Genomic DNA, 24,919 nt, shown 5'->3' on the forward strand with positions numbered 1-24,919 from the left:
CATTGTTTTTTATTATCAATGTGACTTATGCTATAGGATCAAAACCCAGTTATCTTTAAATCATTCAACTCATCTTTTATGGCACCCTAACTATAGTTTCTGTAATATTTGCATTTCAAATAGTCCGTCATGTCCTGTATGCAACAAAACTATTTAGCTTGAGCAAAATTCCTAAGAATAGCAGGTTTAGCGATAAATTTTTTTTCCTCTCGGAACAATACAAAACAACGGAAAATTGGTGTTAACGATTATTCCTTATGCCCGCAACACCACTACGGCTTAAAAAAATAAAAATGTCCGCTTATACCGCTCTGGTTTCATTTCTTTCTTTCATCATGATTCTACCCCTAATACTCCTCATTTTGCACGCTCTGATTCATGCCTTCCTATTTTTCTTTGCGGAAGAATTAGAGCTCATTCTTTGGGTAATAGTCTTTGGTTCCTTCTAATTCTTTCTTTTACCGTGGTGGGATTGCATTTAGCAAATAATAAGACCACCAGCTAGTTTATAATAACAAAAAGCATTTAGCTAAAAATTAACTTTCAGCGTTAAACTCTTCTCTAGTCCCTCAACTTCAGCACCAAACGAGTTAGTCCAACACCCAGCAAAGAAGATGTCCAACTGTCAACCCGAAGGATACGACCCAATAACAAATTGGAATATTCACCACGAGTCTGCAACGGCAACAATGCCAGACCACAGTGGAAGAGCAATCCGACTCTCCAATATTGACGACCTCCTAACCGAACAAGATCACAGAAACATAAAATTATGTTTGGAAACACAAAAAGTTAGAGAGGATCAGCTGAATACCGAAAACCCCAGATTCGTGAATAATTTAAAGTACAGCCTCAAACCGGAATTTAACAGTTTTAGAGTAGAAGGGAAGACAACAATAACCAACAAATGTCTAAAAACCGTGCATGAAGTTCCTGTTTCAGAGGTTCCAGTAATTAACGTATTCCCCCTCCCAAGCTCAAAGAACGTGTGGAGGATAAAAGATCGCGATGTGAAAAATAGGAGCTACATTCTGTACAACAAAAATCTATGCACGTACATAAAAGCTCCTTATGAAGCAATAACAGCCTTCCCTGATGAAGAGAACGGGCAATATGAGTTAACAAATGCAGCCCTCATAACAGAAAACTCTACATTCCGGCAACAACTTTTCCAACGAGAACTAGAGGTAGAAGATTTGCAACTCCAATTAGAACAGCTGAAATTGGAAAGGAAAACGACCGGCGCGGCAAGCAACGATTATTGGCGCCGTCAATATTTGATATCGAATCGCCTCAAATGCCAGGGCGAAGATAACACGGTCAAGCTTGCAAGGTCGTACGCCACAACAAATCTCGAACTATCTGCAAAAGCAAGAAAAGCTGAGCAGCAGATAGCAGTATTAGAGAAGAAAAATCGTCAGCTAGAACAAAAACTAGAAGAAGCAAAGAACAAGTCCAAAAAACTTAAACGAAAAATGGCTCAGAGCGAAAACTAAAATTTTGGTATACTCAAGGTGATGGTTTATATTTTAAATGTTCACTAATACTTTTTAATACCGATCATGTACAACTGATGTAGTAAATCTTTCTTCGTTCTTAAAATCGGGGTGAGCTGTAACCGTAGAAACACCTTTCTAGTTCACTTTTAAAACCTTCCAAGGTCACAAAAAGTTGAGTTAGAGTTGAGTCACACTTGAAAACTTTAGCTCAGTGGTTCTTGCACCATATGGTACTTTCTACCACAAACATAAAAGAAGCAGCTACTGGAGAACCAACTGCCACTTAAAACAAACAGCAAACTTGGTGAATAAATACTGAATCACCAAATGGTGTGTTATTTTCATCCCGCAACGTCAGATGTCGTCAACCATCTGACGTGGCGCAGATGGTTCTCTCTCGAAACGAAGTGGAGAGAGAGAAATCTCTGAATTGAAAAAACAGAACACACCGAGAATCCTGAAAATCAGTTGGCAGAAAAACTGTTAAAAAATAGCCAAATTTTTGATTTGTAAAACTCTACTTACTTCCGCACATTCTCCTCACAAACAAACTCTCGGACTAAACTTTAGTTGTTTTTTCTAAAATCTAATCCGACCGTCCTGAAACTAAACTGGTAAGCCAAACTTAGTATAGCTCATAAGTTCCAGCTATCCCCGCTGATTTGAGAACGAAGAGCCTTTTATAGATGTTCAATATTGTAGCTTTATATTTTAAATATTATTAGATTGGAACGGGTTTTCTAACTGTATACATAACTTGGTGAATTAATAACTTATTTAACTACATTAGTAATTTAACTGAGACTTATACGCACTAATCAGTAAACCAAGAGCGATAACACAGCGATTGGTTTACTTTATCATTTTCGAGGTTGTGGACAATTCGGATATATTCTGGATACAGCCACGATTCTGATAGCGGATTTGTTTTCCTTCTCGAAAAGCTTCAAAAAGAAACTGATCTCATTTTTCGAGACAGACAGTGCGTTTAATTACGTCATATATTAACGACTGCAAGAGTATCCACTCAAGTTTACATTGCATATTATTCTGAGAAAAGTACCTGAACTCAGTTCAAGTAATGGCCTGCTCATAATGAATTCATGACGTCCGTACAACTGAAATCAGCCTGAACACGCGTTCGGATACATTTTTACCTGTACAGTTTCAGGTTTCAGGTATCGCCAATTGTTGCCGAGGACGGAAACATCGATATCAATTTGATTGACATAACATCAGCAATTGATTTTCTACGAAACGATTCAATGATAATTGCAGTTTTCACTATTTCTCAGTTGACATAACAATGAGCGAGCGAACGCAGCAACTAGCGGACATTTTTGACAATTTTGAAAAAAATTCTGTAGTTATTAACCGCAATTTTTTTCTGGTTTTTAAGAAATTATAATAAGTATGAAGTAAAAAACAGTTCTGATACAATAATAGTTAAGTTCTGATTTTGTGGATTGATTTTGTTGCTAAAAGCGTCATGGATGCTATGCCAGCTCACAGTAAGCTCATCTGCCGATATTATATTTGTTTGTTTTTGTAAATCTCAGTCGATCTCTACTCTGATTGAATGATTTGGGACGGACACAACATGTGTACCAACATACAGTGAGGGTAGAGCACACCCAATTAAACAAAAATCGAATTCTTTTGACAAGATTTTATTGAGATGCTTGGCAAGATATGCACAGCTTGTAAAATTTTTGCAATGTTTGCCAAGAGATTAGATATTTTAGCAAGGTCTTGACATCAAAATTGTCCATGAAAGTCAAGATCTTGCACGTCTCAACCAGATGGATTTATCTAATTTCGTTTCAGTAAGCACCCATTTAAGTGCGCTCCACCGTACAGCTGTTAAGTTTGCTTTCCCGGATCCATTTTCAGGTCTTAGTCAGCATTGATAATTGAAAAACAAATCTTCAGTCTTTTGCTCTGATTCAGAGAATTCTGTGATTTTTGATAACTTGCTCGTCATATCAGAGGAATACAATGTCATGTCATGGAATAATGACCTTGACGTGTATAAACAATTAAACTTATGAATCTTGGAAAAAGTAACAGCTGCTATTTTCTGACCTTTTTTTGATTCAGACTAAAATCAGTCTTGATTTCTCTGAATCAGAGGAAAAAATCACAGACAAAAATGTGTACGTGTATTGTTGAGAGTTTTTCACTGATTCAGCGCTGATTAAGACCTGGAGTCAACAACCGGGACTATTTTTGACACTCTGACTCTAAGGCGCGAGAGAGGTCAGCGGCAGCACTCAATCACTTGCATTCACACTGTTATGACTTTCCTCCTATTATCTATGCACTGCCACTTCAATGCATCATACATCTATCTAATCACTGCCATTAATTCATGATTAATTCAACAAGTCAACAACTAATATGTATTATTGGTGGTTATTGGTGTCAGGACAGTTTACCCAATGTCAAAATACCCAATCTTCGCCCTATAATATTGAATAATATCCCGATACCAGGGCAATGAATTATATCAGATCTACGCATTGTGTTAGAAATTTAACAAGCGTACAACTGATAAATCCAAAATTAGCAATTATGACTCAAAAAGCGCAAAAAGTTGCTGTAATTTTGAAAGAATTTCGAGGGATCAAATGTCCCATATAGTATATATTCCTTGTTCTGAATTTCAGAAATAACGTCAAACGGTAGCTATACTTTTACGTACATTTTCAACTTAGCTTCGAGCTGAAGCCGAAATTTTTTCTGCGATAAAGATTTTCATTTTCATTATTACGCTTAGAAACTTGAATTTATAAAAAAAATTTCAGCACAATGGTTATTTGTACCTTAGGTAAACTGTCATGTAGCCGTTGTTATTAATTAACTGATTGATTGGTTGATTAATGGAAGCTAATTAGTAATGATATTAATTATAGTATTGTGTTGCGTGGCTACTACACCTCGTCATCGGAGCTGGCGGCATTTTTGGCCGAATTTTCCTTAAAAACAACAATTGACAAACACTCGATGCTTTATTCATACACTTGAAAGCTTGCACTGCTATATACTAAGTTGTGTCCAGTGAAATTTTCATCTCGCAACAATTGTTCATTCTGAAAGTTAATATAATGCTTATACATAGTTCGACAGTCATAAATTGGATTTCAAAACGCCCAAACACGACATAGTTCTCCAATACATAGCATGCTTAAGGGGAGTTGACATATTTAACCATCCATTTTTATTACCAGATCTCAATTTGAAAACAGCCCCATTAGTTTAAAAATGTCCTACAATTTATTAAACAGTAGCCATCCTAGAATGACAGTAAATAGCTGTGAATGTGAATAATGATCATCTTATGCATCACTTTGAACTTCGTAAGAATTTCATAGTAATTATTCTGAAGCTAGACCAACGACAGTAACTGTTCTTAGAAATAGTTTACTACCAGAATTTTTTGTACGGAAACCAATCAACTGTATTGAAACTTTGAACTAAAATTTTTATTGAAAATTTTTAAAATCATGGAGAGAATGGTTGTCGATACAACGGCCATATTCGCTATGTAACAAAAAACAACACTCACCAATTTTGTTTACTATTAGACTGTTAGATATCTGAGGTCGTTGAATGTGAATAATGTTTCAAATTGAACTTTGCCAAAAAGTGTAGAAAAACGTTGTTTATTCAATTTACTCGATAAAAGCAGATATTGTTTGAAAGGGTGAGTGGGCGATATAATTTCCTTGAAATAAATCAATCCGAAGTGTCGTTTTTCTTACCTCTAAATGTTTCATGAGTACAGCCACGACCACATTGACGAGAACAAACTGAGCCATGAGGACAAATACCACAAAGTAGATGGGTGCTATCACCATGGAAACACAGCAGTTCTTCCGACAGTTCTCACTTGAATCACACTCTGTCGAAAGTGTATCCTGAAAGACACTGGAATTTTCACAAGGTTTAATTATCTTGTTTCGACAATGACCTGTAATTGCTGATACGCCAATGACAACCTGTAATTGCTGATACGCTGTAAGATACGCTTAAAGATACGCTGTAATTGCCTCCCAAGAGTTGATCAGAAGGCTGAAAGGTTTCGAAGAGTACGAGATTTTTAAAGGTATTAATTAGAACTGCTAAGTTTTTGATTACATTTATTTAATCCTCATTTTCAACCGATGTCAATTGCCATTGTAGACGCTAAGTTATAAGACAACAAAATGAACAATAAAATGAACAATAAAAACGGTTTTAAAATGATAAATTAACTCAAAAATACAACTATGCACTATTAGAATATATGTAGGACTTTTTAAAACCGTTAGTTTAAAAATCAAGAGAATAAAACAGCACAAATGATGAAGAATTGCCGCACGTGAAGAAAAATTCGACTCGTTCCAATTATGTCTTCGGCGTGTCTGAAACACCTCTTTAATTTGATTTCTCTTTGACATGAAGAAGTCGAAAAACGTGTGAACAGATCTTAAAAGAACGACAGAACACCAATACAGTCCAAAATCATTGGATTGTAAAAATTAAACAAAAACAAGCAAATTATGCTGTCTGATATTATGTTGCCGTAATCTTTCTTTCGCTATTTAAGTTAGTTTTCAAAGTATATTTGGTTGGCTTCTCAAGTTCCGTATCATTTTACATCGAAAACGTCATTTTATCCGCACAGTTTAGGGGCATTTCACCCACCCCCTTCCCAGCAGCCCCCGCCCCGCCATCTTAGTGGGCATCTAACTTCTACGTCTCTCCTTCAGGAGCTCCTTTTATTTTTTGCATAGTTATGCGCAATATAGAAACAAATAATTTGTGAAGAGGGGGTTGCAAAAACTACTTGGGCCGAACAGAATGGATCCGAACTTCTTAAAAAGTCTGATAAGAATTTTGAGATACATGTAAGGGGATTTATGTGCTTATTAGACCTGATAACACAATAGTTAGATCTTCAACGATAAAAAATCCGCAATAACATGGGATCATATTCAATTGGCATCATGACTTTTCAAGAAGTGACTAAAAGCAATTCAAAAGTGTGATATTCATTTATATGAAGCGAGCCATATCAAGCGAGCCATATCAAGAAGCTTTGTCCAAATAAGATAAAAAGTGGTTGGAAACCTTCATAATTCCGTTCCAGTTGTCCCCAGTAGCGATTCGAAACAGAGTGAGATAGGCGATTCCAAAGTTGTGGAATGATGCATGTCTGGAGAGACCCTCACACTTCCTCTCTTCATTGCACTCTATCCGTCCGAACAACTCTACCCCGAGTGCAGCGAATATGAAGAACATGAGGAAGAAGAGGAGGCCAAGGTTGCCTACTTGAGGAAGAGCCTGCATCACTGTGTCTAGCAGCTGTCGTACTCCCTTTGCCATTTTTAACAACTTGAACACTGAAAAAAACACGTCTTTGCAAAAAAATATATCTGTAGAACAATTAAGAACTATAGATATTATTTAAATTTCGGTCTCAAGAATTTGCAAATTTTTTCATGTCCTTTCAAGAGACTTAATTAGTGTTATGAGCGTACCAAAAAAGTTGGCGTATCAAATTCTTGGCTAGAAGAGTCAAGTTTTGCCCCGTGCATGTCTTGGCAATATGTATCGAGTATTGGTTTACTGGGATATTTTTCACACGTAATTGATATTTTTCACTCCTGGTACTCGTTTCAGCACATATAAAATTCACAGTTTGACCCCTTCAAGCTGAAAAACTTTTGTGTCAGACACGCCAAGCAAAGATCAAGCAAAGATCTTTTAACTGATTACAAACCAGCGACGAACAACAAATTAACGAGCAACAAACAAGATAATTTGTGAAAGCAAAAACCAATAGCCGAAATTCATTCATGTTTTTTTACACAGATACCACCAAACGATCAAAGCCAAATTCAACGTACGAAATGACAGAAAAAATGCAATATCCAAATGGAAATAGAAAGATTTTCAAGTACGAGCAATTTTTCAATATGTATTTGCAGAAAAACTATGTGATAGCAAGTTTCCCGTCGTCTTATTGCATAAAGTGTGTTTTAGTAAGAGATTCGGGGTTCCCTAGCAATTGTAGCTCCAGGAAGGGAATTATTCGTTCTATTAAGTTATTTAGTTACGAGTGATTTAGTGAGGTGTACTATAATATACTATACCTCTGGCTATTCTGAATACACGCATCACTCTGATTATAGTTGGGTTGATGGGGAGGAAGTTTGTGTCTGCCTCCTCTAATGTGATGCCCAATATGCTCAGAGCCACTATCACCAGGTCCAATTTGTTCCACCTGTACAATAACACAACAGATCACGTAAATAATCATGAAACTGATGATATGCATCAATCATAAAATTACAAAATGAAGATTTATCGGAGTTAAAAAGTAAATTAGAAACGGTGGCTACGAAAAAATCAACGGTTGCAAAAAAACTAACGGCAACGAACCCAAAGCTCCTTGCTATACAACGGCCCGAGCAAAAATAGAACATAAATGTCTCTCTCGTTTAAAAATAAAAAAGCAAAAAACAATTTTTTTTTATCAGATTAACAATCTAAATTGAGCAGATGAATGAAGAGGCTCGGTAATGTGCGTTTCCATGGCTCAACAACATTTTTTGCTCAATTGTCTGCAAATAAAGTAGAGAAAAAAATTTGCAAATGAAATAGAGAATAGGAAATTTCAATATAATAGAGAGAAATGGAATCTCAAACACGTTTATAACAGAAAGGTTCATTTTTCAATTGAAGCAAGCAAAAAATAATATTGGAAAAGAATTTGGCTACAAAAATCGAGTAAACACAATTTCTCAGGCAGAAGAGAAGCAGTTTCATCAAGTAAACATCTAATTTTGCACAAAAACAGAAAAAATCAGATTCTATCAAAATCAACTAAAAAAGGGTTGAATAAATACTCGAATACCAACACATTTATGGTAAAAGCAGCATTGGTTGCAAACAAAGCAAATCATTCTCTAAACATACGACATTGATCAAAAGGCAAAAACATCTTAGAAAACTCCCCCTTTCTTCAAGCAGCAGTTGTTGTACTAAAAATAAATCACAACATAACAATGAATAGCAAAATACGCTTTATCAGAAACACATTTTTGTTAATCACTTGTTGCCATAAGCTGCTAAGAAGCAGCTCAAATTTTTAAAAATTAGATTCCGTAACAAAGTGACAGAAAACTTCAAGGCGTCTGTAACGACAAAAGAAAGCAAATTTCCTAATTTCACTAAAATGGTAACCAAATACAGAGTCTCCTAGTAAATAGCAATAGTAATAAACATGTGCTAAACTTCAGTAAAACACAAATTAGAGAATTGAGGTGTGCTATTTTTCAAACCGAATCCTAAAATATTCAAAAAATATTATTACCGAGAAATCGATAGATGAAAACTAAAAGCACTGAGAGGATTCAGTTTATATTTGCTAGAAAATACATAGGAACTGTCATTAATATTATCCTCCCATTTTGGATTTCAAAGTGAGTGTAAAACATTTCACTGTGTTAAGAAATTTCTTTAAGCTCAAAAAAGAAAGCACATAATACATCTTAAGTTCAAAATAAAATACGAGAAGCCTTGACCACACTGATCATCTGATCACAAAAATATCTGCTGTAGAAAAAAATTCAAAGAAAAACGTTAACTTTTGCTTTCCTGTCGCGTAAATACATCGCAGAAGGAAAAGGGTAACAAAAAATAATCTTGACAGGCCCCGAATTACAATCATAGCAACGGTAAAATATAACAACTTGACAACTAAAAAACTTACTGGAACAACGGCTTTGTTGGTCAAGAATGCTTACGAATCGAAATAAAATCTGCAAAAACAAAGAGCAGTAAACGACTGAAAACTCGCTTCTTTTAAAAAAGGGTTTGTTAAATTTACTAATATCAATAAAACCAATCAGATATTTCAAACGTACCAGTACAAAAATAGCCCACCAGTTTTGTTGAAAAACTTTGTAAAACAAAGCAACTAACGCGACAAAACTAGGATAATTACCAAAATTCCAAACAGTTCGCAACTTAGTCACGTCAAATTTAATAAAAAAACTTAGCCAAATATCCAACTCGTTAAAAATTTCTGTTCAATTTTTGTGATAAAGTAGTTGATTTTGTTTCTCATTTCCGATAACCAACAAAAATTCTAAAGAGCAAGGCATATAAATAACAACAGATAAAAAACATAACCGAATAACATCGGGCGAATTGCTCTCAAAAGACTGGCGAGCAGTTAGCTTCGTCAGTAGCTAGGCACGGTTTAGTAAGGCTAGCTTTAGCTGAATTGAATGGCGTAAATGAGCGTACCGGGGGGTGCACTGAGGGCTGATGGGGAGGCAGCAGTGGGGGGGGGGTCAATCTCTAAAAACCACACCTTGCACCATAAATATAGGTCTCCGAAACAGATCCTGTGAATCGCATACTTGAAGACTAGTGAGCTGAAAGGCTCTAAGAGCACTTTTTGACCGCTAGGCGCTACCTGTTTATCCCATTTTTGAGGACGAAAAGTCAAATGCGTCGGACGAAAAATTGGTTAAGCGAAAAATCGCATAAAAAGACCGACAGGACTGATATAATTGCTAAATACTTCGTTTGAGAGCAATTAACAAGAATTGCAAAACACTAAGAGATATACAAAACAACTCATCTTTCACTAAATAACATTGGGTATAAATTGAGGACAATAATTGATTTCAAAAATTCATTATCAGAGGACCGATGAGTTGTTAATGGTAATAATTAGAACCTGTTCGTTTTAGACGCAACAAGAAATCATCAATACAGCAGAGCTAAATTTTAATGGTTATTCAATGACCAACAATATCAAATTCAAAAAAGTCATATTAAAGCTAAAAAAGCTAGAGCATTCACCTTTGTCTGGCTGTGAATTATTGAGATTAAGTTATAGATCGGCAAAAGGATCGAGAAACTCAAGAATTCTTTTTTATTTTTGAAAGCAACTATTTAACTGTCTCCTGAGATCGTATTATGTGTTAATTTAGGCCACTTCAGAAAACGAACAGGACGTCATTATTGAGAATTAAAGACAAAACCAGAGGAACAACAGCAGCTTGAGACAAAAATTCAAAACCATTACAAACACACATAGTATAATCGTTTTAAAAACCATGAGCCATTAACTCAAAACTTGCAATAAGCTTTCGCAGGCGGTTTAAAGTTCCATTAAAAAAATCAAGTAGAACGGCCAATTACATTAGCATAAACTAGAAAAAAGAAGTAAACGTGCGAAACTAAAACATACAAAATTTTTTAATGAAAACTTAGTGTCAAAGCAAAAACAATAAACAGTGTCACATTGGTAGCAATCTTTACTTTTATTTTAGGACATGAATACCAACATTAAAATCATTCGAAAGCCAAACAAGAGAAAACAGCGAAAGCAGAAGTTAAATTTCTTCAGGTGAATTGAAACTCTTTGAAGGCCGAATACTTGTTCAACACCAAGGAAAATTGATCTTAACATCTACTGACTTTGTTGCTCCATTTATTCTTACAGTGTGATTGAAACCTCTACTTAATTTTGGTTAATTGACGTCAAAAGTCGAAAAAAGCACATCTTCAAAAAAGACAGCACCATTTTTAATTAATGTCTCAGGATTGTACACCACCACGATTAGAACCCTGCCTGCGGATGTTCCAAATACGTATTTAAATCAAAAATAACAAAAAAATAAGTCAATCGAATATTACATTGAAAATGAACAAAATTGTATTTATTCACCAAATCAGCAAAAAACAGTCAGAACCGCTGTTCCAACAGTTTCGATTGAAAGTAGAGTTCAACTCACTCTCATTTTTGTCTATGAATAATGATTGTTAAGAGCACGTTTTGGGTATTGACGTTGGGGTTGGGGTGGGGCGGAGTGACAGAGTGGGGTCAAATATTTAAGACTAAGAAGCCCCCCCCCCCTCACATCCTGAAATTGTCTCCTCAAAACTTTTTCGGTGAATCGCATACTTAGGGACTAAGGCGTAAGGCTCTAAGGGAGCTGCTTGGTCAATTAATGACCTGCGAACGCTCCCGTTTTTGAAAAGTCAAATGGGTCAGACAAAAAATCGGTGAAGCGAAAAACCGCATAAGAAATCACAGTACTAATATAATTGTTACAAACTTCGTTTGAGAGCAATTAATTATCCATTTTTTTTTCGACTAGCGCGCCAATGTTAATAATGATCAGTCACAGTTAAATGTCTCTCAACTACTTGTACCTCTTTCGCATGAATCGGAAGAATCCCAATGCATATATCTTCATAGTGGACTCCATGACAAACACAGCTGTGAAGAAGTAGTTGAAGATCTTGAGTGCATGTTCCATACTCTGTTAACAACACATACAATTATGTCTTTCAGGAAAATCAGAAGAAACGAACATTATCTAAGGGGAGCGGACGAGGAGACGAGGAGTTAGTATTTCCAGATCGTAACTGTTCCAAAAGCTCTTATAGTCGTGATAAAAGCGCTTCGTTGATAGAAAATTGTGAATAAAAATGTAAACACAATGCTGTTTCTGGAAACAATTCGACTGCAGTTGCATTTTTTTCGAATTATCAATTAATTTCTCTTTGACGGATGAACCTGCTTTTAAATTTCTCTTTTATGCTGATTAATGCTAGTTAACTTCTGTTCTAATTCAGTTTCGAAGAGTGCTGATCATGGCATCAGGGGTTGATCATGGAATTTTTCCGGTTATTACACAAGGATCATATGATTTCATAATTTAACTATTTAATTAAAATTAACTTGGTTATCATAACTATGGTAATTAGTTCAACAGATCAGCAGTTCAATAATTCTAAATTCAACTGTCCATTTCAAAATTTGCACACGTGAAATGTTCGTTTATATTCTCCATTTAACTATTTGTATGACGTCATTTCTTTTCCTCCTACAGCTACAGAGAATGGCCTACTCGGGAGTGGTACTTACCTGAGGCATGTTGTAATGCTCAATGGACATGGTGATGACGTTGACGATGATGACAGCCGCGATCGCCAGGTCAAAGTAGGCACTCATCACCAGGTTGTGGATGAATAGACGCATGGGACCATAATTGGTATGATAGGGGGCACGCAGGGCTTCTGTCACAAATACAAACTCACATGATTGATTACATTTATTACAAGACAAATAGCCAAATGAATTTTGCAATAATTTAGTTGAAACATTATCCTCTCTGAGATTTCGCCCAGATTAAGGTTAGTACACAACCGACAGATTGCCGGAATATAGCCGTGGTTAACCCCTTTACTGCCATCAAGGTTGAAACAGAAAAAGAAAAAAAGATACAAATAGACAGCTTTTTTCTAAGTATCAAATAGTATGCTGAATTGATTTGCAGTTTGAGCCGGATTACATAAGTACAAATAATTTAACCTATAAACTGAAGGCTAATTAACTTATTACTATTGCCAGCTTTCAATCGCTCTAATAATCTTCGATAACTTAATGCACAATAAAATAATAATATATAATAATAATAATAACAATAATAATGAATTTCACTAAAACTTGATATCACCAAGCCTAGTAAATACTTAAAGGGCTTGAATTTGATTTCTCTCAAACACTGTCCATCCAGATGGGGTTGACTAGTTCTTAAAAATTTTCTTAGCGAAAACAATTAGATTTTCTCTGACTTCTCTTTTGAATTTGGGAAGATTTGGATATCGACTATAACTGAGACAATCAAGCGCCAGTGACATCGAATTGTTGAATGACCGAGTTGATGTCTGAGCTAATGACTGAGCTTCATCGGCAAGCACAATCAAAAAAACATTAAACACTAGAAACGTTCAAATAAAGAAAAAAAATTAAAACAATTCAAAGGGCACCTTCTTTCCCAAAATTACCCGTGTCAAAATTATCAAAAACAATCAGAAACTGTTATGTTACTGATGATACTACACATGAAAAGAACGAATAGAAAAATTTTGTGGAAAACAAATCGAAAAGAATAAGGTAAATACGGCAAAGATGGCAAATTTGGCAAAATTAGAATCTTTTATGAACACGAGTGGCCCTAAATTCAATAAAGCACACAACACAAAACTAAACTATTCATTTAGAACCTTCAGAACCTTCCCAACAGGTTTGGGAATCATATAACATCTTCCAGAGATTAGTAGGTTAAAAATGGACAAAAATCAACAGATGAAACCAAGATAAATAAAAGCTCTAAAACAATTCAAGTAGTGTCTAAGTCAATGGAAACAAAATTTAAAATTTCATTATGAATAATCATTACCTTAAAGAACGCAACATTAAAAGGCCATAATGAGACCTCTAACTATTGATAAAAGGCAGCAGACCTACAGCAATTTTATGACAACACAAAGACTCTGAGTCACAAAAATCCACAGCTGTCAACTGGATATAAAAAAATAAGGTTACTAGTTCATCAAAAGAAAAGAAAACGAATATGATCTGTCATTATTGGCAGCAGCAATTATGACAGCATAAATAGCAAAAAACTTTTGGCAATTCATAAAAATTCAGTAAAAAATTCAGGATTCCATAACGGTCAAAGTCATACAATATTAAAAGCTAAAACTTAAGCGGTTCATTATGTCCACTTCTGCCTCAGTAGCAACAGATGAGACTTAGCATTAATGAAAGTAAACGACAAGCCAAAAAATAATTTCAAATACGGACAAAGCAAAAAAGCACTAATATATTATGGTTTCAACATCATAAAAACGTTAGCTGTTCCTTAAAGCATTCAGGCAAGGGCAACTAGGGGCTCAATTAGAAAACATGTTTTTGTTTTTAATTGCTCTTAACAGAAGAAAGAATGAAAAAAGAAGTCAAATCAGCACTCGAAAAAACAGACCCTCTCAAAAACACAAATTGCTCGCTGCGATTTGCAATTAGTCATAAAAAATCGCGCCTCAAACGTACTCTTTTTTGGGTTCACTTTTAAACTCCAGCGTGACTAGAATCAGCACTCTAATTTTATTTCTCGGTGACATCAGAAAGTCGGAATTATGTGTGAAGAAAAAACAGCACACCCATACAGTCCAAACCCTTTGGATTTTAATGAAGAGCACCTAATTAATAGCATTTGAGTGGCTAATGGATTCTATGGAGCAAACCTTGAAAAACTAAATTTACCTCTGACTTTTGTGCGATCGTTGTCTATGCTTTTGTGCAAGTTGCACTCGTCCAGACTAACTTTGAGCAGAAATGCTAACCGCTATTGCATTGAATTGGGTATGATTAGAGGCCAGGCTAATGTCTAACTGTATTATGCTGATCTCATGTGTTAAATCGGCCCATTAATTCTTTAAGAAGTAATTCTATCCGAAATAGCAGAAGACTAAATTAAAAGCTAATTTTGCGAAGATTTATTTTGACTAGAAAAGAAAAATGTCTGTTACCTCTTGCGCGTTCTTTCATAAAAATAAGAACATGTTACCCCATTAAATTTAAAAGCAGTTTGAACGGGTATCAAACCCACCCATCTTTGCTGTATCCCAATTTTATCATCTTAAATCATTTTTTTCTCTTTTCGGTATCTCCCTCAATTCTGAACACAAATTTAACTGGCAATTTAAATTTACATTTCAAAGAAATTTTTGTTCAGGCTGAGAACAGTTGTTTAAATAAGGCTATAGTGGGCGAAAAGTTTAAATCGTTGTACTTTCCTAATGAAAAAGCGCCAAATTAAAAATTGGCAAAGTCTAGTAACATGGAGAGGTGGCAAGAAATTACAATGAGGTCAACCCGGGAATATTCATCAAGAATGTATACTAACTTCTCTTCTTCTTTGCAATTTTGTGAGCTAGGAGGCGTGCCTTGTATGCTGCCTCCTCGGCCTGCTGTGCTGCCCTGACCTTGTGGAAGTTCTCCACCACCACCCCCACAAACATGTTCAACACAAAGAACCCCACCAGTAGGAGAAATGAGATGAAGTAGAGGATTCGCCACTCGTTGTAGTTTTTGATTGGCTGAAAAAATAACACCAGAAGTGAGCCACATTAGTTTTGTGTGTAAACTTGAAACACTGAAATTGTGATTGATGATCTTTTGCTTGACATAGGTCTTTTTTACCTTGTTTTACCTTTCTCTGGGAAATATGAAAGAATTGAGCAAGGAGGATTGAAGTAATATATATTTTCTGGAAGAAACTTTGCACAATGACTCTCAAGTTTCTTATAAGTTTTTGTTTCTTCCAATGATATGAAAAGCTCCCACTAAGAAACTATAAATCTCAGAACAAAAGGGAAGTTTCTTGTCTTGATAACACTTATGAAAATAATGCTTCTTTCGTGAAAGAGAAAAAGAGAAATCCTTTTGGAGTGATGACAAAGTTGAAGTTGACAGGGAAAGTAAGCCTTTCTTTGAAAATGTTGTTATCGAATTTCCTAGATCTCGAACTAATTTCGCATGTTATTTGGCATATGTATTTGGTTATTACGGAAATGGTTTCCCTGAACTTTCTCGAAGGATTTAATCGGGAACTGATTCACTGACCTTTTACGTTATGCACTGCCCCCAGTACGTTATGCACCTCCCAGTAATAGAGCACGTGCTTTTATATTGTAAATCATTATGTAAAAATATGGCGCTAGCGTCTGGGGGCGAAAATAATATGAACCTACTAAGATGGGAGGGGGCACAAACGGAAAAGGTCCCACTGAGTATATGTACCTGTTTATCTACCCCCACAGCATCGAGTCCACTGTACATGATGTTGATCCATCCGTCTTTGGAACTGAGGACGAAGAGGGACATGAGTGCCTGTGGGAGGTTGTCGAAGTTGTACTTCTTGTTTAGCCACTGGTTGTCCGGATGTCTGGTCAGACACTCTGTCTTGTTCGTCACTGTTGTCACCTCTGGACCTTTGCAGTGGTAGAAGGTACCCTTGAAGAGCTGACACAAAAAACAATAATAAAATTTTGGAGAGATAAGCAATCAGATAAAAAAACACTATATTACATTATGCGCGTCACATTTTTTAAAGCTTATATCGTTCTTCATGATCAATCTATCAGTTTCTTTTTAATTATTTGCTCATAAGGTCTTAGCCAGCAGCAAAATTGCTAAGTAGTGAAAGGTTTGAAAACGCTTGAAAATATAGATGGCCGGATCAAGAACCGGTGACTGTATTCATGTGCAATCAAAACGTGATTTACGTTAATTTAAAAATCATTTTTTGCTTGGAACGAAGTTAATGAGTGTTGGTTAGATTTTTTTATTGGAAACAAAAGACAACATCAAGTAAATAATTATCTTATTTTAGTTTTAGCACATGCTTTGTTAATTGCTGAGATAAAAAGTAGCTCCAGAACTCACTAGAGAGAGAATTGTTGTTATTTGCAGCTCTTTTTCTCAGTCGGGAACGGTGATAACCAGTCAAGAGTCTAGTATTGAGAACAAAATTAGAACGGGCAATTAAACCCGGCGTACCGGGCGCTTATAATGAAGCGTCAATTACCGTTACTTTTATTATTCAGCAAAAAACGCTCAGACTAACATCGTAATTTCATTTGAACTTTTCATTTCTATTTAAAAAACGAGCCAAAAGTTTGGCTTGTATTACCAAGGACTACTTGTATAATTTAAACAAGAAAGAATCAACGTAGGAGCAGCTAAAACTGCTCAAATTCCCTACTCTTTAAATTAAATTTTTAACTCAGGGGACCTCCAAAGAGCAATGAAGGTGAATCAAGAGGAAAGTAATAAACTCTCTCAACAAAACCTCAAAGATCTATAATTTTTAAGAGCAGAAGGAAAGAAACAAATTAGGCGCGTACGCAATGATGAATCAGGCACAAATGCTACCCACTTTTAAAGAAAATTTTATTGAAAAACAATAACAATTTATTCAGAAAACCACCGCTTATTCTCTCAAATTCTCGTTCAAATCAAAAATTATAAAACAGTTTCATTATCAACGCGGACATAATGTTTTAGCTCCCGATAGACCCAAAGCTCAACTCAAAAAACTGAGCAAAATAGCGGCCTAAAATTTCTCATTGAAACTCACAATCACCGCATATAACGGCCTTTCTTCTTCTTCTCAATTCTCGGCGCAAATTGGCTCAGTTTTCCACCAATCTGTTTCCGACATGATCTCTCAAACAAATATTATTAACAAACATTAATTTAAGTTTGCATTTGTCTCTTGTGAACATCCAGTTATTACAACACCCAAAGAAATTCGGGACTACCAAACTCAACCAACCCCAGTCGAGACCAGATGGTTATCTTGCAAGATTCTGTCAGAAAAATGGTTATCTTGCAAGATCTGCCAGAAAAATGGATATCTTGCAAGATTCTTGCAAGTTCGTTCCGGTCGAGCTCTCCTTTCATTGGCTCCCATTCATGAAGCACATTTCATTTTGACCAGAAATTTACTAAAGAATCAGTTGCTTGTTTTTTTAAGAAAAATATTTAAATTAAATAGATTTTGAATCTGGAAATATGAGTTATCTGAAGAAAACAAATTAAAATCTGCCTTTGAGAACTGTTAACACAAAATAAATTACAATTAAAAACTGATTGTTTTTCAACTTTATCAAGAGATACAAAACTAAACGTCTAGATTACCTTTTTTATGAAAAAATTATGTGATATTATTCTTTACATCTTAAACAGCTTCCTATCATTTAATTCAGCTCCTTGCGCTTAAATTTTCTTGCCAATGCCCAAAAAATGTGATTATTCATTGCTTGCCTTTTTTTGAGCTTCGAAAGACATTAGAAGAGCTTTCGAGCAAATCTCTTGCTGTCAGAATTACTCGCATTAGTCAATTCATCTTGTAGTATCTTGTGCAAAAAAGTGGATATATTAGAGGATTCTGACAGAGAAATGATTATCTTGTAAGATTCTGGCAGAAAAATTGCTATCTTGCAAGATTCTGGCAGAAAAATGGTTATCTTGCAAGATTCTGGCAGAAAAATGGTTATCTTGCAAGATTCTGGCAGAAATCTTGCAAGATTATGCATAATCTTGCAAGATTCTGGCAGAATCTGCCAGAATCTTGCAAGATAACCATTCGAAATCGACTGGGGAAATTACACAACTCACCTCTATACATCTAACTAATTGAGACTTATTGCACAAGAAGTTCTTAGGCATATATCTTTGCCTTCGATATATTTCATTATCAAAATTCACTGGTAATCACAAAAAGATTCCGTATTGTGTCATCCGTAGCTGGCCCAACCAAGTTTGATAGCAATTGATCAGTCAACAAATCTCTTTCGATGGTTACCTAGATAGGATTCGAGAAATGAGTACAATTTAGGAAAAAGCTGATAAGTATTTTAAAAAAAAATTGATTAAAAAATTAAAAGTTTCTTTCCTTTTTTGTTATTGGAGTACTCGCTTTTTTACAGTGTACTTATCTAACATCTCCGTCGCCTGTCGGTAATGTATGCACAATCTGACGAAATTTTTGTAAATAATCGGGGAAATAATTGATTTTAATGAAAGCATATTCACTTTATAAAACATTTGAGAAAATTTTCTCGCAAAAATTTCATAACGTTTTTGAAAAAAAACTGTTGGCAGGTAGCGATATATTCGAGAAATAGTCTTTGTAAACCATATGGACGATATCATCCGATGAGGTATAAATTTCAAAAATTATCCTTCTTCACTCGCAATGTGTTTTACTGGACTATTTTTAGCCAGAAAATACTTATTGTCATGAGCTTTAGATTTTGGAATAATTTGTCTGGGTGACATTAATTACCAACAAAATTTTGTGTTATCCAGCTCATAGATTTAAATATTTGCAACTCTTTGCAGTTTTAAAGTTTAAAATACTAATAGCAATGTTCATGGCAGTAATTGTTTCAAAGTTGCCTCTGTGGTCAGCGGGTTCTCTCGTAAAAAAGTGAATCTAACCAATATCAGTTTTCTGTGTTTTTCTGCGAGACGAGAACGATGACCCCTTATTTTTTGCTTAAAAATTAGCTTCCCTTTTGGAATTAATTTTTGGTCACCCAAACGTTGGTTTTGACATATCAGTTCAAATTTGATGTGTTGCCGATTTCGCTGTAAATTATAAAAAAGCAGGGAATAGTATGCGAATTTGCACAAGTTCTTGTTCACTACGATATGACTTGAACACACATAAAAATTTTTTCTTGCTATCTTTGGAAAAGAAAAAACTGAAAAAAATAAAGACGAAAAAAACGCCATTATGTCGCAACTAAGGCGGGCATTGCTCCACTTGGTTTCATGACGCCTAAATGTAAGAGAAAATGGACACGATGCTAATTGATTTTTTATCTGAAACAGATTATAATGAAGTGATTGTTACCTGTACTCCGAGTATTCCGAATATGACAAAGAATGTGCAGCAGATGAGGACAATGTTTCCAATTGGTCTGAGAGAGGAGAGAAGAGTCTGGACCACCAACTTCAGTCCAGGAGCACGACTGATCACTCTGTCACAATTACACAAACACACACAATACAGAGTGTACGTATATTCGCAATATATCATTACTTATGGCATCGTCAGTGCGTAAAGTTGCAACGCTAACGAAATGTTTGAAAGGTCAAAGGTCAAATTTATAAAATGTAGCCATTTGAGCTAATTGCAATCTGTTTTTTGAAAGTTGGCTTTCGTTGCAAATTTATAAGAAATACTATGTGTCAATACAGATTTAAATTAACCAGATGCAAGAAACATAGCCGGTAGATTGTCGGAATAGCTGCGAAAAAGACGTGCGTGCCGTGTAATAGAGATAGAAACAGATACAGATCTAAATTGAAAAAAAAATCAGCTCCGCTCAAAAAGCTACGTAAAAAACATTCCGTGATAAATTAATAAACCTTGTTAAAATTCATTCCGCAGAAGCATTTTATTAGGGACCTTTACAGCACATACGAGTTCCTTTGACCTTAAACTAATTCAAATTAAACTTAAGTTTTGAAGTGCAAAAGTCATTTTATTGAGTGAGGTAAGTCACGTATGATCAAAATCTAATCACGTAAATGACTTAAAATTTTTTCCTAGAGAGAAGGAGAAATGACATCACGTGCGTAAAAGCGTCTCATCAAGGCTTTAGATACGTTCTGTTCAAAACCAATTCCAGTACTGTCAATGTGGTTTGCATTGCAACACAGAAAATCCGATTGTTTGGGTAGTATTTTCAAGATGAGTATTTTCAAGAAATGGCGATTTGATCTGAATGTTGGATTTGAACTTGATTTGAACTTATTATATTTTTGCGATCAACTACGATTCCATAAAGAGATGTCTAACTAACGAGTTAATTTAATTTATCGATCACTAGGGAAGGTCACCAATCACTTGAGTAGGGGGTGTAAAGAATAGAATGAAGCAATTACTGACCTGAGGGGTCTCAATGTCCTCAGCAGTCTGAATACCCTGAGCACTCCGAATATTTTGTTCTCAGTTGAAGTGATCGCAGAGAATGCCAAGTCAATGAGAGATATGGACACCAGAATCCCATCCATCGCATTCCACCCACTCTTCACATATGCATCGTCCCCAATGAACAGTCCTTTGGCTATCACCTTCACTGTCATCTCAACGCTGAACACAAATGTGAACACGAGATCCGCTATGTCCAGGATTTTGCGCAACTAAACAGACGCTCTTGCTTGGTTGAAATCATACTCTCTCTAGTCATATAAGGATTGTATATCAATACAAGGATTCCATCCAATGCATACGCTATCTCTTTACCGATCCTTGTACGGTTACGATCCTTGAAATCATATATAAGTTTGTGTAAATGCCAGGAGGCCATCTATGATAACCAGGATGACCCCAGGCCAAACGTAATATTTGCAAACTTTTCCGGATTAATGTAAGATTTGTAAATGTTTGCAAATTTTCACTGCTGAATGTCAAATTTGCAAATTTTTGCAAACGAAGTCGAAAATTGCAAATATTCGCAAATTCGTAAAATGTAATACATTATTTTACGAAGTTTATAAATGCATTTGCAAATTTTTGCAAACTTGACCTTAGGTTTCAACTACAGTTGCTGAAGTTTTTGTTAATAAAGAATTGATCAGCCTAACCCCGTTTGAGTGGTAGCCCATATGAAAAACTAATAAAGTTGACGGGGCATGATTTCGCGACATTTAATACATGGTCGAGACCATAAACAACTCTTAACCAAAGTATTTTCACACTCCGAGCCGTACCCTTCACGTACCAAGGTAGACCTGTCTTTTCATAAGTCAATCTCTCAAATAAGCAAATGCTTCATTTTTTAAAAGCCTCTGAAATAATCAGAAATGTCAGTTATAAATAAAATTATAATTTGGATGATGTTTTTGGAGTATAATACAGGATTCGGAAGTTTGGCTTCTCTTAGGGTGGTAATTGTTTGGAATAGTTGCTGAACGTTGCTATCTTCGATGAGTAAATATGTTGCTATGATCATTGTTAATGCTTACGTTGTGCGATTGCACATTACTTATTTCCTATGTCGTTTATGATGAATTGAAACCTTATCGGTAGACTGTTTTACTTCTCTCAGCTACATTATGATGCCGCTCCCGGCTTACGAACACAGGAGAAATCGCGACTTAATCAATTCCTTGGTCTAATTGTTGTGATAAAGTTACTCACTAGGATTCGCTTTCAAAGCTGATTACAATGCAGATGCAAAACGCACAGTACTCAGACTGGATGGCTAAGCCCCAGGGCATTCCGAGTTGCCCATCTGGATTAGAGTACCTGACGCAAATAGACCACAGGTTGGTGTGGCAGAAGAAAGTTTGCATATGGTGAATGCACTCAACCAAACGGACAGCGGCTTTAACCACACCCCGTTTGTGTTTGGAAACGAGTCACATGTCAGAAAAACTTTAACCGAGGTCGAATACCACCACGCGCTCTAATCAGCATCATTCAGAAGGGGGTGCAGTATGTGGAGGCATAAGTTAGCAAGATGAGGAAAAGAATTGCAAAAAGGAGCGCGTTACGATAATTTCAGCAGTTGTGGTTACCCCAAAGAACACCACTGTTACTGACCCAATGACACAGTGCTCTGTATAAAACTGGAACTAAACTGTAAGACTGACTTGATTTTTTTCTAACTCTGCAAGTCTGAAATTGATATTGAGTTAAATTAGACGGCAAGGACCCACCCCTAACAAATTCTCAACGGTTTTTGTTACATTCACCAACAATTGCTTTAACACTAGACAGACTTTACGTCGGGTAATTTATAGATAATCGGTCACCATTTTTCCCCCAAACATAATTTTTGAGACGAAAAAACATCGATTTTGAAAATTTTTGGTTGAAAGTTGGGAATTTCAACCAAATTGGTCCATTATGTTTATATAGCAAAAAATTAAACTCAGATATGAGAAAAAATGTGATAACATAATGCTAAATTGTTCGATTTTGAAAATTTCTGGTCAATTTTGATGCAATTCTAAAAAACTTAAGAAAATCAATACCGAATATTGATAAACCGTATTACCGAACTTAAAACCGCCCAGTTCACTGGATTACCGTTCCGTAATCAAGAATTTGCAAAAAACTTGACCAAAACATGAAAAAATTTGACAAAAGCATAAAATTTTGACAAATTCGTCAAAATTATGATTTTTCAACCAGAAGGATCGTTAATTGAGTGAAACTCAATACGGAGAAAAGGTTGTGAAAATTTTAACAACCTCCGGCCTACAGAAAAAAAAATTGATCGAATCCCTATAATTTTTTCTCGTCGCTCTCTTATGTACCGTTCCGTCCGTGTCTCTTTCGCCCTTTAACTTTCCAATTCTCCTTGTTCCGTTTCTTTTTCAATAATGTCGCTCTCCCAAAACTTCGCTTTCCGTTTTCTTCGCTACTTTTCCGATTTTCGATGTAGTATGTCATATGTGATGAAGTATGTTGTTGTTTTTGCTGTAGTATGTTGAGTATGCTAGTATGCTGGCTTGTTGTTTAGGTCTTATAGCTTTCTAGGGTGTGACTTAAGTTTATTCTCGAGTTACAACTGGATTGTCCTTTGACTTTTCAACTTTACTAATTTACTAGCCTTCCTGTTGTAGTATATTGATTTTTGCTGCTGTATGTTTGCGTGTAACTGTATGATTGTTAGTTGGTTAAGGTTCTTGCCTTTTAGGGTGTGACTTAAGTTTATTCTGGAGTTACGGCTAGATTGTTTCTTAACTTTTCCAGCTTTCATAGACTACAAAAGCGCTGCCTATTACTTAACTTTTGCTGTAGTTTGTTTAATATTGTTGGTATGCTGATCGGTTGGTTAGGTTTGAAAATTGCTAGGGTGTGACTTAAGTTGATTCTGGAGTTACGGCTAGTAAATTACAAGCTCTTTTCATCCATTTAGTTTACTACTGCTTTGCCGTAATTTAGTTCATTATTTGTTTATAATAAGACCCATAATGACTTGTGCTAGTTTGTCTCTTGCAGTAGCATCTCTCCTCCCCCCTAGGGTGTGACTTAAGTTTGTTCTGGAGTTACGGCTAGTTTGTTTGGTTGAGTTTGCTGCTGGGGTCTGCTAGCAAAGTGTTTCCCGACCTCCCCGCTCGCTGCTTAATCGTCTCCCGCCCGTTCCGTCCCACCTTTCCGCTTCGTTGCGCGTTACTCGCTCAACCTATCCGTCCTGTCCGTCTCGTTTCCCGTTTCTTCGTGCGTCGCTTGTTCCGCGTCTCCGTACCGTCCGTTGCGTCGCCCGTTTCCTACCCGCGTTTTCGCCCGTTCCGTTCCGTTTCCCGTTTCGTTGTGCCCCGTTCACTTGTCCTTCACGCCCCGTCGGCTTCGTTTCCCGTTTCGTCGTGCTTCATCCACCCGGACATCCTTCGCGGGTTGCCGGTCTTTCTGAGTCTCAAGTTGCTTTCGAGCACGTTAGACGCACTCTAGAATTTCTTACTCACTTTCGCCGAGTAATTCATTACTCGGTAACTTCTTTTCCGCTCTTCGACGTCTTGATTATCAAGTCGTCATTTGGGTTTGGTATAACCCTCATTCCACGTGTTTGGTTGAAAGGTACTCTACATTGATAAATTAGCCACTTCAATATCATGGCCGAACAGCAAGAAAAATTGAAAAAGCTCTTTAATGCAAGATCTAATCTGGAATCTGAGTTATGTAACATCCATAAGGACATCACAGATGCCATCAATCGTCAAGATAGGAGGGTTAAACTTGAACGCTTGGTTTCTAAGTTGAAGGATGTGTTCAGTAAACTGGTGCAGAAGAATGAAGAACTATTTGATTTGGCCAGTAAAGCGGAGAACCCAGATTCAATTTACCCTGTCCTTGAGCAATGGTTGGATGATGTAACTAAGAACAATGATAAATTCTTGCTCGCGGCTAGAAGCTATATTGACACAGTTGATGACCAAGACACCGTACGTGAGGGTGTTAACACTCAAGGCCAGTCTAGGGGAAATTCACGCCTAACAACATCATCAATGTCTAGCCAGCGTAAAC

At 36.1% G+C, this 24,919-nt stretch overlaps 1 protein-coding gene across 21 annotated transcripts in view; it reads right to left on the bottom strand.

Annotated features, from left to right (window-relative positions):
* Nucleotides 1–24,919, bottom strand: part of LOC142336128 (voltage-dependent T-type calcium channel subunit alpha-1G-like) — a 155,833-nt gene that overhangs the window by 42,702 nt on the left and 88,212 nt on the right. For 17 of the 21 annotated variants that reach the window (XM_075384700.1, XM_075384697.1, XM_075384698.1 and 14 more), the window contains 10 exons: nucleotides 20,831–21,084; nucleotides 19,790–19,916; nucleotides 16,165–16,386; nucleotides 15,269–15,461; nucleotides 12,442–12,593; nucleotides 11,724–11,833; nucleotides 7,640–7,770; nucleotides 6,615–6,886; nucleotides 5,264–5,419; nucleotides 4,439–4,477 (listed from right to left, as the gene is read on the bottom strand). In XM_075384700.1, coding sequence (XP_075240815.1) covers nucleotides 4,439–4,477; nucleotides 5,264–5,419; nucleotides 6,615–6,886; nucleotides 7,640–7,770; nucleotides 11,724–11,833; nucleotides 12,442–12,593; nucleotides 15,269–15,461; nucleotides 16,165–16,386; nucleotides 19,790–19,916; nucleotides 20,831–21,084 — 1,656 coding nt within the window. The remainder of the gene's footprint in view (nucleotides 1–4,438; nucleotides 4,478–5,263; nucleotides 5,420–6,614; nucleotides 6,887–7,639; nucleotides 7,771–11,723; nucleotides 11,834–12,441; nucleotides 12,594–15,268; nucleotides 15,462–16,164; nucleotides 16,387–19,789; nucleotides 19,917–20,830; nucleotides 21,085–24,919) is intronic. The other 4 variants (XM_075384687.1, XM_075384684.1, XM_075384686.1 and 1 more) reach the window with 1 other exon arrangement.

This window comes from Convolutriloba macropyga, chromosome 3, assembly GCF_964194025.1.
Source record: "Convolutriloba macropyga chromosome 3, txConMacr16.3, whole genome shotgun sequence".
NCBI lineage: Eukaryota > Metazoa > Xenacoelomorpha > Acoela > Convolutidae > Convolutriloba > Convolutriloba macropyga.